Genomic DNA, 14,409 nt, shown 5'->3' with positions numbered 1-14,409 from the left:
GAGAACAGGATGCGGCTTGAAGAGGAACGGCGCAATTGTCACAATGAGCTGATGCGAACACAGCAAATTCTTGAGAGTGAACGAGCTCTAGCACTCGACAAAGAAGAAATATTCAAACGTCTTCAATTCAGGGAAGTAGAACTAGAAGAGGAATTAAAAGGCGCCATGGATGATCAAGAGAAGCTAGAAGATCAGCTCGATGCCCTCCTTGAAGCAAAAAAGAAGGCTGAACAAGATGTTGAACAATTCAGATCCCAGCTTGAACAAGCCGCTGGACTCATTGCGAGGCTGGAAGATGAGAAGTCAGAATTGAATACTCGGTCTGCAAACCTTGAAGAAGAGCTGGCTGAAATATCGAGAAAGCAAGCAGATCGGAGCGCGCAGGAGGCGGCTTTAGAAGATGAAGTCAAGATGCTCCAAAGCCAGCTCTCTTTGAAGGATCGCAAGGCGCGAGATCTTGAAGGCAAGCTATTAAAGAGCGAGCAGGATGCGGATATCAAACTCGCCGCTGCGCAGAAGGAGTTGCAATCGGTAAGGATGCGAGAACAAACCATTTCGCGCGACAATCGCGAGATTCAGCAGCAACTATCGCAATTATCTAAAACGTCCACGGAATATGAAGAGCTTGTGAGAAAGAAAGAGAGTGAACTCGCGCTCTTACGAGGAGACAACAAGAGACTTGAAATAGATCAGCGAAACTTAGAGGATCAAAAGAAAGCGTTACTGTCTGAAAGAGAAAAGACAACAGCGCGCCTGCGAGAAGTTCAAGCTGAGATGGAAGCCATGCGCTCTCAGCAGTCCCAACTTCAACGTGAGGCTGAAGATGCCAAACAAATTCTCCAAGCTCGAATGTCAGAGGATATGCAAGCGAATCAGAATCGTGAGCTTCTAGAATCGCAAATCAAAGACTTGAAAGACCAGCTTTTTACAATACAAACGGATCTAAGTAGAGAGCGACAATCGAGAGATGATGTAGCACTTCTCGCTGAGCACAAATACGAGGAGTTGCAACAGGAGCATGAGCAACTGAAGGAGGCAAAGATAACTATAGAAAAAGAGCTATACCTCCAGCAAGACGCGATGCGGCGAACAATGGAGGCTCGTGCCACAGCTGAAAAAGAACGCGACGAAGCTCGTGACGAGATCCGGCGACTCCGCATTGCAAAGACTCAGGCTGAGGAGGCACGTTTGAACGCAGAAGAAGCAGCTGATCGTCAAGCAACACGCGTAGCACGAGAGCGAGAAGCTAGGTTGCAAAAAGACCTGGATGCAACAGAGGAGCGCCTCAAGTGGTACGAGGAGGAATGTGAGAAGCTCAATCGCCAGGTAGACGACATGAACAAGTTCATGATCGAATCGGGCGAGTATGGGCTGAAGAATGACCAAGCCAAAGAACGTCTGGAAAGAGAACTCGTCACTGTGAAGGGCCGCCTAGTTGCCTCCGAGAACGACAATCGTACCTTGCTCAACAAGTTGCAACAGAAAGGACTCGAGATTGCTCGTTCTGCTGCTAAAGCTACGGAAGCTTCAAGAGGACAGATAATTACTCTTCAGCGCGAGAAGGCTAGAGTTGAAGAATTGAACTCGAAGCTCAATAAACAACTCGGTGACACCTCATTAACTGTTGCCGGCTTGGAAAAGAAAGTTGAGAAATTGCAGCTCAACGTAGAAGATTTAAATCATGAGGTTGCTCGTGAAGTGCAGTCTAATCGTAACGCAGAGAAAGCATCCTCAACTTTCACAGTACAACTAGCAGAGGCCAACAGGACTATTGAATCTGAACGCCACCTAAGGACCCAAGCTCAATCAACAGCTCGCACAATGCAGGCCACGCTCGACTCCCGCGCCAAAGAGATCGATGAGCTTCGTGCTCAAATGCTCAGAGTGTTGAAGGCTGTAGATCCAGAAATACCTATTCCAGCTCCCGCTGATCAATCCCATGATAAGATCATGAGTAAGAACTTTGAGATGATTAGGAAGATTGAGGAGTTGCAACAAAACTTGCGGGTTCAAACTACTGCTCGGGCTAATGCGGAAGCACAGCTAGCAGAAGCACGCAACAGCCGTGGGGAGTCTCCTGTTCGGCCCAAGTTGGAAGAGATGCACCCTAATGAGGCTCCTTTCAATGGCTCGCCAACACAGAGGCGCACTAAGCTTCATGCTAGGCACTATTCAAATACATCCACGCCAACGCGTCAAATCAGGAACGAGAATGACATAATTCCCGACTCTGGTAGATCTGACCGGACCGCCGATATTCTCAGTTTCAATAACCGCCAGGATCTGAAGACAGAGGTCGAAGAGTTGCAAAACCAGCTCCAGCTCACCCAGATGCAAAACCGGCATCTCCAGAGCCAGCTTGAGCGCTCCAGCACCCCACGAGAACTCAACGCAAGCGATAGCCCTTCTCTTCGCCGCATGCAAAAACTAGAAAAAGCGAACGGTCGGTTGCATGATATGCTCGATGATTCGGCGAAGAAAGTGTCCTATCTAGAGAAATCGATACGAAGTGGCGAGATTTCTCTGCGTGATATTCAAACTAAATCTCATGAGGAGCTCTTGGAGCTATTCAACAGCCAGGAAGACTCTCGGAGGTCTCTTCTACATAGTCATAATGATGCTATCGCCGAGCTTACGGATGTGAAAGAGCACTTTGAGAAGATGCGACATGATCGTGCGAGTGTCGAGGTTGAACTTCGGGATATGAGGTCGGACTTGCAAGAGATGACTGCTGCTAGAGAGCAAGAAGCCGCCAGTCGAAGCCAACTCTTACAAGAATACGCTGACCTGCAAATCCGGCTAGATGCAGAGATTTCCAAGCTGGGAGATGTTTCCTCAAGTCTTGAAATATACAAGAGCCGCGCCGACGAGTATTTCAGTAAATTAGAACAGGCTGAAATCGCCGTCTTGAAAGCAAACCGAGCCGAGCAATTCGCCAAGGCTCAAGCGAAGGAGGCAGAGGATGCTTATGCCGAAATCATGTCTCAGCGAAATAAATCACATGGCAGCATGGAAGACCTCCAGCGACAAAACCAGCGACTCGAAGAAAAGATCGAAGACATCTCCACAGACCTTGAAGCTGCCGTGCAAGCCAAGAAGCGACTCCAACACGAACTTGAAGACTATAGGAGTCAAAGAGCTATTGATCTTGAAGACAAAGAGTTAAGCATGGAACAGACCCGGAAGAAGTACCAGGCTGAGTTTGCCGGCTTAACCAAGGAATTAGACTTAGCACGCGAGGAGAAGCTGCATAAGCAGACCGAGATAACTCGACTACGGGAAGAGCTTGAGGATCTACGATCCAAATGGGATGATGAAGTTCTCAACAGCTCAACTTGGTCGAAGGAGAAGTCAAGGCTCGAAAGCACGCTCGCTGATGTTATGGCGTCTCGTGATGAAGCTGTCAGCGCCCACAACGAGGCACAAGGTAAGGTGGTATCACTTCTATCACAAGTGAGAAACTTGCGAACATCGGTCGATGACATGACGGCGGAACGTGACGCGCTCATCCGGGAAAAGCGCAACATTGAGACTAGACTAGAGGAAGCTAAAGCCGGCCTCGATGATCTTTCAAAGAGTGAAAGCCCGGCTCTGCGAAACGCTGCCAGTACCGACAAGGAAATCCTAGATCTCAAGTCTAGCCTAGCTCAGCAAGAAGACATTGCAGCTGCGGCCGTCGAGAAGATGCGGCGGGCCGAATCTCTGACAACCGAGATGCAAAAGGAGATTACGGCCGAGCGTGAAGTCAATTCTGAGCTCTCTAAGCAGAAAGCAGCATTGGAAAAGAGTCTCAGTGAAGTGCAGGTTCGACTAGTCGACCTAGAGACCAAGGGCTATACTACCGGCAGCCAGGATATCAAATTTCTCCACAAGCGCATTCAGGAGGTTAGTATAGCTCCAAACCCCTACCCCCAGGACCAAAGAAAAGAAGAGGTAGCCCAAGACCCTTCAACAAGACCTCTTTCATCTCTACTCCGCAAACTTACAAGAGGCCGCGCTAACATTCTTGCTCTCTAACAGCTTGAGACCCAGCTTGAAACTCAAGAGGACGAGCGGTCCAAGTCCCAGCGATCAGTGCGCAACGTTGACCGTGTCGTGAAAGACCTACAGTCACAGATCGAACGCAAGGATAAGCAGGCCACGCAACTCAACGACGATGTTTCCAGATTAAGAGACAGAGTCGAGAAGCTCCTCAAAACTATCGACGAGCTCCAGGCCAGCGAGAGCACAAATCAATTAGCTGCTCGACGCGCGGAGCGCGAATTACGTCAGGAGAAGGAGAAGGCGTTGCGCCTCGAGCGAGAACTCGAAGGATGGAAACACCTGCGCATGGAAAAGGGGAGTACCGTCAATGGTGGCACCGTGAGATTTGGTACGCCGGCTCTAGAGGGCGGGAGAAGAGTCAGTTCGATAAGGGCCGGACTGGATAGTGATGATGCTGCTAGTATTGCTGGAACCGGGATCGAAGTACCCAAGAGGAAAAGCAGTATTGGACGCACCCCGAGCTTGACGAAGGGCTTTTTGTAGGGTGCATGTATATGTAAGGGAGAAGGGGAGGGCTGGGGAGGGAGTAGCATTAAATGGCTTGGTTTGGGTTGGGTTGGTATATTCATGGCGGGATGGGGCGGCGTATTGAATTATATGCATTTTATGATTTAGGAAGGGATAAGGGACCTGAGTGAAGTTGTTTGCTTGCCAAGTTATGTGTAATAAGCATGTGCGATTGCAATGGATTGCTTCATGATGGTATTGGGATAGTATTGATACAGCAACACAGCGTAAAATACCAACTTTTCTACTCGGGCACAACCCTGTCTGGTGTCGAGGCGCTATCCTTCGTTGGTGGTCACATATTAATCAAAAACGCTAATTCACACCCCAAGATTGAGTCTACGAAAAGAACAAAGTGTTTGAACATCAAGCTCTGCTTTATTTAGTTTTTGTCATCTAGTACGCGCAAATGGGGTATTAACTATTACTACAGGTTATCCTCCTCTCCTCTCTTCTTGCATATGTCCAATTCTAGTCCAGGTAAATGAGGCAACTTCCTCATATCCCAACTAACTTTACAAGAAACCCCGTTTCTCTGCCCGCCTCGACCGATACCCGGGTATATGCCAAAAATATGCAAGATTGTAAAATATCATTCGTAAGGATCGTAAGAATTAGACAATGTGTACTTTTTTGTGCCGATGGTAAACCCGAACCCTCGATCACGTTTTATCTTGTACAAGAATGCTTTTGGAAAAAGGAAATATCGCTGGCGAGATCTTATCGCCAACTAGTAATACCCTTCTTATAAAGCGGCGACAGCCATTACGACCATACCAAGGAAGCCCAGGCCTGCACCTGCACGCGAAGCACCTGCCGTTTGGATCGGAGAGGTTGTGGCGGGTGTGCCAACGGGAACACTGCCAGCTGAAGCGGAGGTGGTGAAAGTAGTAACACCAGCGGAACCAGTGGGGTAGGGCACTGATACACCCGAAGTAGGGGCAGGAGTGGCAACAGGGTAGGTACCAGGAACAACAGCGACGGAGCTAGACGCGGCACCAGATGAAGCCGGGTACGTCGTGAAGATGACCTGAGGAACAGTCATGGCAGTGCTAATGGTGACGGTGCTGCTGGAGCTTGGGATGACCTCTCCAACCTCGTCGGTGCAAGGAACCACAGTGGTAGCAATGACCGAGATGGTGGTAACAGAAGCAATGGATGTAGGAGTGACAGTCAACACGGTGGTGATGGTCTCAGCACCGGTGGCAATGCCGGGGTTGGATGGCACGAAAGGAGCGCAGATACCCTGGAAGTAGCTCACAGCCTCAGAGATGACCTCATCAGATTCACCATGGGCGTAAAGGCAAGCGAAGACATTGTCAACGAACTCGCTGTCAGGACAGTAGCAAGCAGAGTCAGTGTTGTCCTTGCAGCCAACATTGAACATCCATGTGTTCAAGCACGATGGGACAACACTAGGGCAAGGTAGGGTCTCAACAGGGCCAGCAGGAGTGCTGGAGGTCTCAGAGGCTGGGGAAGTAGAGGATGCGCCAACTGGAGTTGAAGCAACTGGCGTCGAGACAGGGTACGAAGCAGGAGATGATCCAGTCTCAACAGGGGTCTCAACGGGCTTGCTGATGGTCTCGGTGACTGGGCAAACAGTGGTGGAGACTGGGATAGTCACAGTGGTGACCGCAGTAGAACCAGCAGGGCAGTTGGGGACTTCAGGGCCGCAGCTGGTAATGGTCTGAACGGAGGTGGTGAAGACTGTTGAAGTGGTGATGTAGCTGGTTACCGAGTAGCTGGGTGTCTCAGCAGGGGTAGACACAGCGGCTGTCGAGCTGCTACCGATAGGAGTAGACTCAGCTGGAGTAGACTCAGCGGGTGTAGATTCGGCAGGGGTTGATTCGGCAGGAGTCGACTCAGCCGGAGTAGAAACTGGGGTACTCTCCGCAGGGGTAGACTCAGCAGGAGTGGATTCAGCAGGCGTAGACTCCGCGGGCGTGCTGGCAGGTGTGCTGACTGAGTAGCCGGGTGTCTCAGCAGGAGTGGACTCGGCCGGCGTGGACTCAGCAGGAGTGCTCTCGGCAGGAGTAGATTCAGCTGGGGTAGACTCTGCAGGCGTTGACTCGGCAGGGGTGCTCTCAGCAGGAGTTGACTCAGCGGGGGTAGACTCAACGGGTGTTGTGCTAGGAGTGTAAACAGGGTAGGAACCCGGGACAGTGGAGGTGGGAGGAGTCACTTGAGGGGTAGATTCAGCGGGAGTGCTTTCGGCGGGCGTAGACTCGGCCGGTGTGCTCTCTGCAGGAGTTGACTCGGCAGGGGTGGATTCGGCGGGAGTAGACTCAACAGGAGTGCTGACTGAGTAACCAGGAGTCTCGACGGGAGTGGACTCAGCAGGAGTAGACTCAACGGGAGTGCTAACTGAGTAACCGGGTGTCTCGACAGGAGTAGATTCTGCCGGAGTGCTGGCCGGGGTGCTGACGGAGTAGGTGGGAGTGTACACAGGGTAACTGTGGTGCTTGCTGGTGGTGGGCTTGGGTCCCTCGCAGTCAAAGCCGATGTGGTGAATACCGTAGTTGCAGTGGTCCTTGCCCTTCTCAGGCTGGTGAGGGTAGACAATGGTGACATCTGTAGCACCACCGCACTGGGTGTTGTGAACCGTGGTACCAGAAGACTTGCAATGGTTGCGGTGCTTGCAGTTTGATCCATCAGGCATGGTGTAGTGGAACTCTAGGTCGCAGTCGAATTCCGGTGTGACCTGGAACCACTTGATGGACGTCTTATCAACGCCCTTGCTCTTATCACAGCTGATCTTGGCGCTGTTGTCTCTGTCCTGAGTGGCCTTGCCGGTGATGCATTTCGACTGGAAGGTTCGTCCAGTGATTGTGTCCCGCTTACCAAACTTCTGAGAGCATTCGTAGCCCTTGTAGTTGAATCCCTTGTAACTACCGAAGCCACCAAAAGGAAGGTCTGACCAGTCGAAACCACCGTTCATGTCCGGGGTACAATGGTTGTCCTGGTTGTCTGGGCAGCTAAATGAAGGAGCATTGTGAAAGCCCTGTTGATATTAGCCTCTGCAGTTGGGAGGCAAGACGTTGGAAATACTTACAAAAGCAGCCACTTGGCTGATGCCAGCAGCCAGGGCGACGAGGGCAAAGTTCCCCTTCATGTTGTATGAATGTGAGTTGATGTTGTTTAAAAACTGTTTGTGTTCGGTCCCGTATGGGAATTGTTGGAGCGAGTGTATGTCTCTTATATCAAGCAGAAGCGACTGTTTTAAAGAAATAAAGCGAGAGCTGGGCAAAAACGAATGATGCCAACTTGCAGAGAGAAAAAGGAAAAGGAAAAAAAAGGTCGATTACACCCTCAAGGAAACGGGGGGTTCACGGTAAGAGCAAGTGCCTTGGGAAAGATGAGGATACAACGTTCAATGCCACGATGGGAACAGAGACATATATAGAATCTCAAGCTGGTTGAACGGGAGCCTCTCGTCTGGCCACAACCGGGCTGCAGATGGGACCACGAGAGAGACCCTGCACATACAGACCAGGGTTGAGAACCGCTGTTTCTCAAGGACAGCATCCATGTCGACCCCTTGGGCTCTTTTTCCTTGTTCCATGGAGTGGCACCGGGGGGTAGGTAGGTACCTGACCTACCTACGTACTTCGTAGGTAGATTCATGGACCAGACAGACATGGTTCTTCGTGAGCGGTATGGAGGCTACAGTGTATGTCTGAGCGGATGTAGTGTAAGGTACCGACCGACCGACCCTCGACCTATACACAGCATATGCCATATGCTATGCTGTGTACATACACCTACACGTACATATAGTACAAGTTCACACACATATGTGCATACCCGTACATACTGTACGTTGCATAGACATTATGCGGCCTCACTGGGTGGACGGCATCAAAGACACTTGTCGCGCCAAGGGCGAGAGCAGCACCGGTAGTCGAGGGAGAGGGCGCGACTGGCTGAGATGGGTCGACGGTCGACGGTAGAGCGGGGCCAAGCAGAGCGCGCGGCTCGGGCGTCGATGTCTTGACTACGGAGGGGCGGTTTTGTGGTGTCGACGTTGTATTTTCAGGGGTACCAGAGCCTGGCGGTCAGATCACGACTGGCAATGAATGGGATTGGATGAGATGGGATGGGATGGGGGCGTCTGTCGAGATGGATGAGATGGATTGGATGGATTGAACGGAGGTTGAACTGGGGGGGAGGGCCTGGTCAGGGAGGGGAACAGGGAGCAGGGATAACTGGTAGTGGACCCCTAGGTACTGACCTACACGCTAGCTATACTGAGCAGTTATGCCCTAGGAGCGCTACAAGCTATCCACTTACAGCGACTTTTGTAGAGGGCCGTCCACCAATAGGAGGTTCTTCAGCCAGGCAGTAGCAGCGCTCACTCTGTGCTCTAGCGATTGGGTCCTGTTGCACAGCACCGAATGCCAGCATGCGTTCTCTCTGTCTCGCCCCGTTCAACGTTCAACGGCACAACACGATGCTGCTGCTGCACCTTTGCCGCTCACACAGGTGCCATCACATCCTATTCCTCCTCGCCTCCAGCAATACTGCATAGCTGCGATGGGTTCGCTACCTAAATTAGATTGCTGATTGCTATTTGTAACAATTCGGTGCCGACCGCTGTTGGCGTGTCGTGCAGGTAACGAGCGAGCGAACGAACGAACCAACGACAGACAAGACAAAGACGACGCCGTCTCGTACCAAAATCGTCACAAAAGCAAGCCAAGTTAATCCAGATTGGGACATCAGTCAATTCTCCCTTCCTCTTCCGATTCCTTTTTCTCATCCTCCTCTCGTCACAAAAGAGCAACACGAGGTCTTCGCTGTTTCATTGGGATGCTGTGCCAGTCAACCCGAAACAAGGCACAGCCACCGCAACTGCCCTAATGCAGGTACGGTCAAGCTCGCCACCGTGACATGATGCAACGAATTCAAGACTGCGGGGTCCGTTCTGTCCGTCAACCTACACTACATCGACTCGCCAAGCGCTTTACGTAGTACTTACTCTAGTAGTAGTGTAAGATCTCGTCGTAGTATTATCCTTTCCCGTCTTCGCGCTGTTCTTGTTAGTCCACACGTCCCGGGTGCGATCAGGCTTTCGAGGTCGTGACCCGTGTTTATCCTGGTCACATCTCGTTGGATCCCTCCGGTGAGAACGGTGACGGTGGCGGCGACGGAACAAACTGCGGCACAACAATCACACCAATCCTAGAGGAGCTTGACAACTTCGGGTAATCCAGTGCTCAAGGTCAAGCTTTTGCGAGCCCTCTGCACTCTCAATCTGTCTCGATCTGGCATCCACGATTCACAAAGGACCGACACCATGTCCCAGTTTAGTGCCGCTGGCCTGAACGTGGCGTTGAGATTCTTTACTCTACCTCAATACATAAATAACTAAAGACATCCTAGGTATAACTAACACGGATAGTGTGTTCTACATCATACACTCTACATTAATTACGGACTGTAGAAATTATGCGCATATGTACTCTGAAATTGTCTACTATGTACACCAACCTCAGGACAGCTGCCCCTAAACATTTTCATAGTGTTAGCTATCTTCATTGCAGGTATACAATCAACCGAATTATCATCATGAGATCCATCATCATCATATGACCATAACCTTCTACTCAGTGATCGTAGCACTAAGCGATGAGATAACATGTTAGTATTCAGATATAAGTAGCTATTACCTTATTTGGAGATCTGATGCAGGGATAGGAGACTGGGGCACCCGCATCCCTCGCCAGCTTTGGCAACTCGGGCTCTTTCAGGCATCTTTGCACCGAATCAGTTGGTGAACGCAACTACGTGGTGGTGTATACTAGGTATCTAGACCAGTTCAGAAGGTTACTAGTAAGTCTCAAGCCGACTCTTGTTTCATCTCTCGGCCATTGGGAAGCCTTTGACGTAGCCCAGCCTTGAAACTACGTTTCACAAAATTTTGCATACGGTTCGATAACTCTCGTGAATTGTCTACAAAGATAGTGAACGATGTTGCCGTTACAGGTATAGAAATTTCAGCTCGTTCTTCATCAGATAGGAGAACCCAGTGCACCTAGTAAAGTTGATTCAAGATACCTAATGGTGAATACTTTGCTAGGAGACCATACCAGGTCAACCTCACCCTTGTTCAAATGATGTGTTGGACCAGGATACTAACCAACTAAGTATATTACCTAAGCATCTTTCCCATACTACCGCTCAGGGGAAATCCGCGCAGTACCTGAGACCTACCCTTGCAACTTTCGGGAAATGTAACCTTAGAGCCAGGAGAACCTCCACTACTTTTATGATGCTTGTATAATAGTGTAGTGTTATTATGCCTTTCTATACGTATACTTGCACTGCCTACCTATACTACTGTGCACATCACTGGCCACGTCAACAAATAGGTAACTTTTAATTGAGTTAATCAATCACTTCGAGATTGAGATATCTCATGAGAGTGATAAAAGACTTTCTAGTATGAATAGCCATTTCTTCTCCAATACATTTCCACCGCGTACATGTCTACCATTCCAGAACTAGCAGAATGGTAGCCCTAGGTCCAAGGCTGTTGAGCACATCTCCAGTTTGCACATGCCGATATACTTATCATTGCCTCTTTCCTTCAGTACAATCTGGTCATCATACTTAGTGTAGTTCTCCATAGCGGTCTAGAAGATTCGGCTGAACTTGCCTCTACCGTGGTATTATAGTAGGCAGCACAGTTCACACAATCTAAACCACGTTTCCCTTATTTGTAGTGACAGTCACCGTACTGTACTTAAGAACTCACTAATATCAACATGTGTTGTGCGTGCACTATAACATCCCTTCCGATAATGAAGAGACTTACAGTAGCTCTCAAGCAGTCAGGGAGAAGCTGGTCTCTTGGGGCAAAGAAAGCAGAGTATTTCACACCTACGAGGCTCGACTTGCACTACTATGAGCTAGAACAAAAGCACTGACTCTGTTTCCCTGAGATCCGACTTACCCTTGAGCCCTTACAATTTCGGCTAGTGTGCTACCCTTATTCAAGCTAAAGGCTATAGTACTTCATCCCTGGCGTATATCATACCAAATCCCCGTTCTCTTCTGAATCCCTTCTTACCCGGTCGACACGGCACGGTATACGCCATATACCCCGGGAAACGGAGCCTCTCTCGCTGCAGTATGCACGCACGTACACTCCTAGTATGCTCTACGTAACAAATCCGACGCTTAACCCCTCTTGGCGCTGCCACCTCGCCAAAGACCTCCGTCGAATGATGTCAAAAACTCTAGCAAAACATGGAACTTTCCTCTTCCTGCGAAGCGAGAAAACTAACGAGGCCGTTTAATTAAATTCCTCGTATTTTCACCCTTAGAGAAAAGGAGAGGATATCAGTGCGATGCCATCACTTCATTACAGAGTTAGGTAGGTCAATTAGGAGTTGATTCAGGACGTCAGAGATAAGCTACACGTAAGCTACACTATAATCCCGATAGAATACCGTCTCCTTTGCCGATTGCCGTATCGCACTTCTTTTCTTTGCCTGAAACCTCCTGAGTCCTCGAAGCGATTTTTCAGAGGGTAACGGAGCGTGAGAACATTTCTGTGACTCGTTTCTCGTTCAGACCAGTATGAGATGTCGGATGATAGATTTGCAGTAAATGTAAGTAAAGGAAAAACAGAGACAACAGAAACAAGAGCTCCAAGGTCCAGGCCATCTCTAACCTACCTACACCAATGAGCTCTTCCAGATCAATTGCCCGTTTTGGCTGTCAAAAAAAAGTTTAGCCCTGTTGATCCGGCTCACTTTATTCGCGCATCACGTTTTCGTATCCGCGCATCACCCTAAACCCAAAATAGTATTTGCTGGGGCGGTTACGTACACCTACAATCTTTATCCACCAACAACACTTCAACAACTTCAGTCATCAACAACACCACGCGCTTCATCTCGCAATTCTGCATCGATTGCACCTTTTTTTTTCGACCTAAAATACGTATTTGCTGATTTTTGACAATATGCCGTTAGTACCACCTACCGATGCCCAATTTCCCACCCTCGCCGAAGGCTTCGAAGCCTGGCAGGCACATGCACTCCGCGAGGGCTTCGCAATTACGAAGTGCAACGCCTCCAACAAGATCGATGGCCAATATACACGATATACGATAAAGTGTACCGCTGCTACCGCTGATCACAAGTCTATTGCCACGCAAAGGAAGGCTTCAAGCGCCAGAGTTGGTTGCCAATTCAAAGGCGTGGCAAAGCTTTATAAATACCAAGATAGTTGGACCTTTACCGTTAACTATCCTCACCATAACCACCTTCCCTCTTTATCTACACCTATTCACCGCCAAAAACAGATGACCGAACAAGTCCGTAGGATTATTCAGACTGGGTTCGATAATCTAATCCCTTGCCGCAAGATATATAAGCTTGTATTAGCTTTGGATCCTGATACTACTATTACGAAGAATGACGTTAGTAACGTTATTTCCAAGATTCGGCTTCGAAAACGAGGTCTTCATACAGACCTTACAGCAAAATAACGGATAGCTTCACAATAGCCAGTTCAGAGTCTCCAGGCGTGGCAGGCATCGTACGCACCGGAAGGGCCAAGGGGGGCGTTATATTTGACTTCAAGAATCGGTCAAATAGGTGGCAAAAGGGGTGGTTTCATGTCAAGATCAACAGACAAGTACCTTTTTCAAGGCGGATTGAAAAACAGGTCACTAGGCAAGTCCTAGGGCGAGCGTTTTTGCTAGTAAATACAATGGCAATTTGCTATTTGCAAGAGTTCTGAACGCGTGAGATTCGCTAACTTGGCTGTTTTTTAATGGGTGTACTTAGTGACTGATCTGGGCAAAAAAGACTGTTTCTACTACATATAATCGCTGTCCAGGGTCTGTCTGCAATTATCCTCTTTTGGGTGGGAAAACAGGGGGGTTGCAGACAGAGACCCGACAATTGCTATGTTAGGTTGAGGGTGATGCGTGGATACAAAAACGTAATGCGCGAATACTTCGTAAGTGAGCCGCTGTTGATCCCCCAGCGGGAGGGATGGATGAACACCAGACAGAAACCAGGGAGCTCGAGTCCACTTTATGAATCTTGGAGAGAGAAGAAGAAACACGTGCGACACTAGGATGTGTTGGACGAAAGGAGTTGACTCACCCGACGATCTTTGTACAGTAGTTGCTCAATCGCACAACGAGTTCTACTAAATTACCGTACCTAGTAACTCTCCCTCTCTCATCTCTACACGAACAATGACAACATCCATCAACCCAGGTCGTCATCGCCCATCGAAAAGAAGACAAGGGAGATACGAGAAGAAACAAGTAGCCGACCGATCTCAGCCTCCCCGCATTGAAACAACCTCCGTTCATATCCTTCGTGTAGGCAGATATATACCTATCTCATGCTCCCTCACGAAGTCCTTGTGACACAATCATACAGTACCAGGTAGTAAACCCAGCGCAAGCAGGCAGTGCAAACCAACGTTAAAGACAGCATTACAACCATTTGCCACAGCAATATCCCAACAGGGGCAAGCCAGCCAGATCAGCAAAGTATGCGTAATGACTAATTTGCAGCGTTCTACTTCCCTAAACCATATCTGACGTAAAAACTTCCTTCTACTGAAGACGATAGGCACCTGATGACCTAAACACCACTGACAATTCAACAAGTCGAAATGGGAAGAAAAGGTGTAAAAGGAAATACATTACTGTCCGAAATAAGCGCCGTACCAAACTTCCTACTTAGAGTATGCTAGCCAGACCGGCGATCCGTGGGGGAGAATGGGGGGGGGGGGGGGGGGGGGGGGGGGCTGGGGGTCGGAAAACAGCGCTGGATAACTGCGTCGAGATCGGAACCGGAATAGTCACGCGCTCTAGAGCGCAAG

The 14,409-nt window shown here is 49.4% G+C and overlaps 2 protein-coding genes across 2 annotated transcripts; one reads left to right on the top strand and one right to left on the bottom strand.

Annotated features, from left to right (window-relative positions):
* Positions 1-6,110: 6,110 nt before the first annotated feature.
* On the bottom strand, positions 6,111-7,761 carry F5B22DRAFT_317727 (uncharacterized protein). Its single transcript, XM_047970668.1, has 3 exons — positions 7,604-7,761; positions 6,837-7,552; positions 6,111-6,484 (listed from the first exon to the last, which is right to left on the bottom strand). The coding sequence occupies exons 1-3, from the start codon at positions 7,661-7,663 to the stop codon at positions 6,283-6,285; spliced, it is 978 nt and encodes a 325-aa protein (XP_047828554.1). The 5' UTR covers positions 7,664-7,761; the 3' UTR covers positions 6,111-6,282.
* Positions 7,762-11,927: 4,166 nt separating this feature from the next.
* Positions 11,928-13,271, top strand: F5B22DRAFT_317664 (uncharacterized protein). The gene has a single exon (XM_047970667.1). It carries the CDS (start codon positions 12,524-12,526, stop codon positions 13,049-13,051), a length of 528 nt encoding a protein of 175 aa, XP_047828553.1. The 5' UTR covers positions 11,928-12,523; the 3' UTR covers positions 13,052-13,271.
* The last annotated feature ends 1,138 nt before the right edge of the window (positions 13,272-14,409 follow it).

The sequence above is a fragment of the Xylaria bambusicola genome, assembly GCF_022495145.1.
Source record: "Xylaria bambusicola strain CBS 139988 unplaced genomic scaffold F5B22scaffold_37, whole genome shotgun sequence".
In the NCBI taxonomy this organism is placed as follows: domain Eukaryota; kingdom Fungi; phylum Ascomycota; class Sordariomycetes; order Xylariales; family Xylariaceae; genus Xylaria; species Xylaria bambusicola.
The sequence above is the reverse complement of the archived record's forward strand: the minus strand, read 5'-3'. Positions and strand labels throughout refer to the sequence as shown.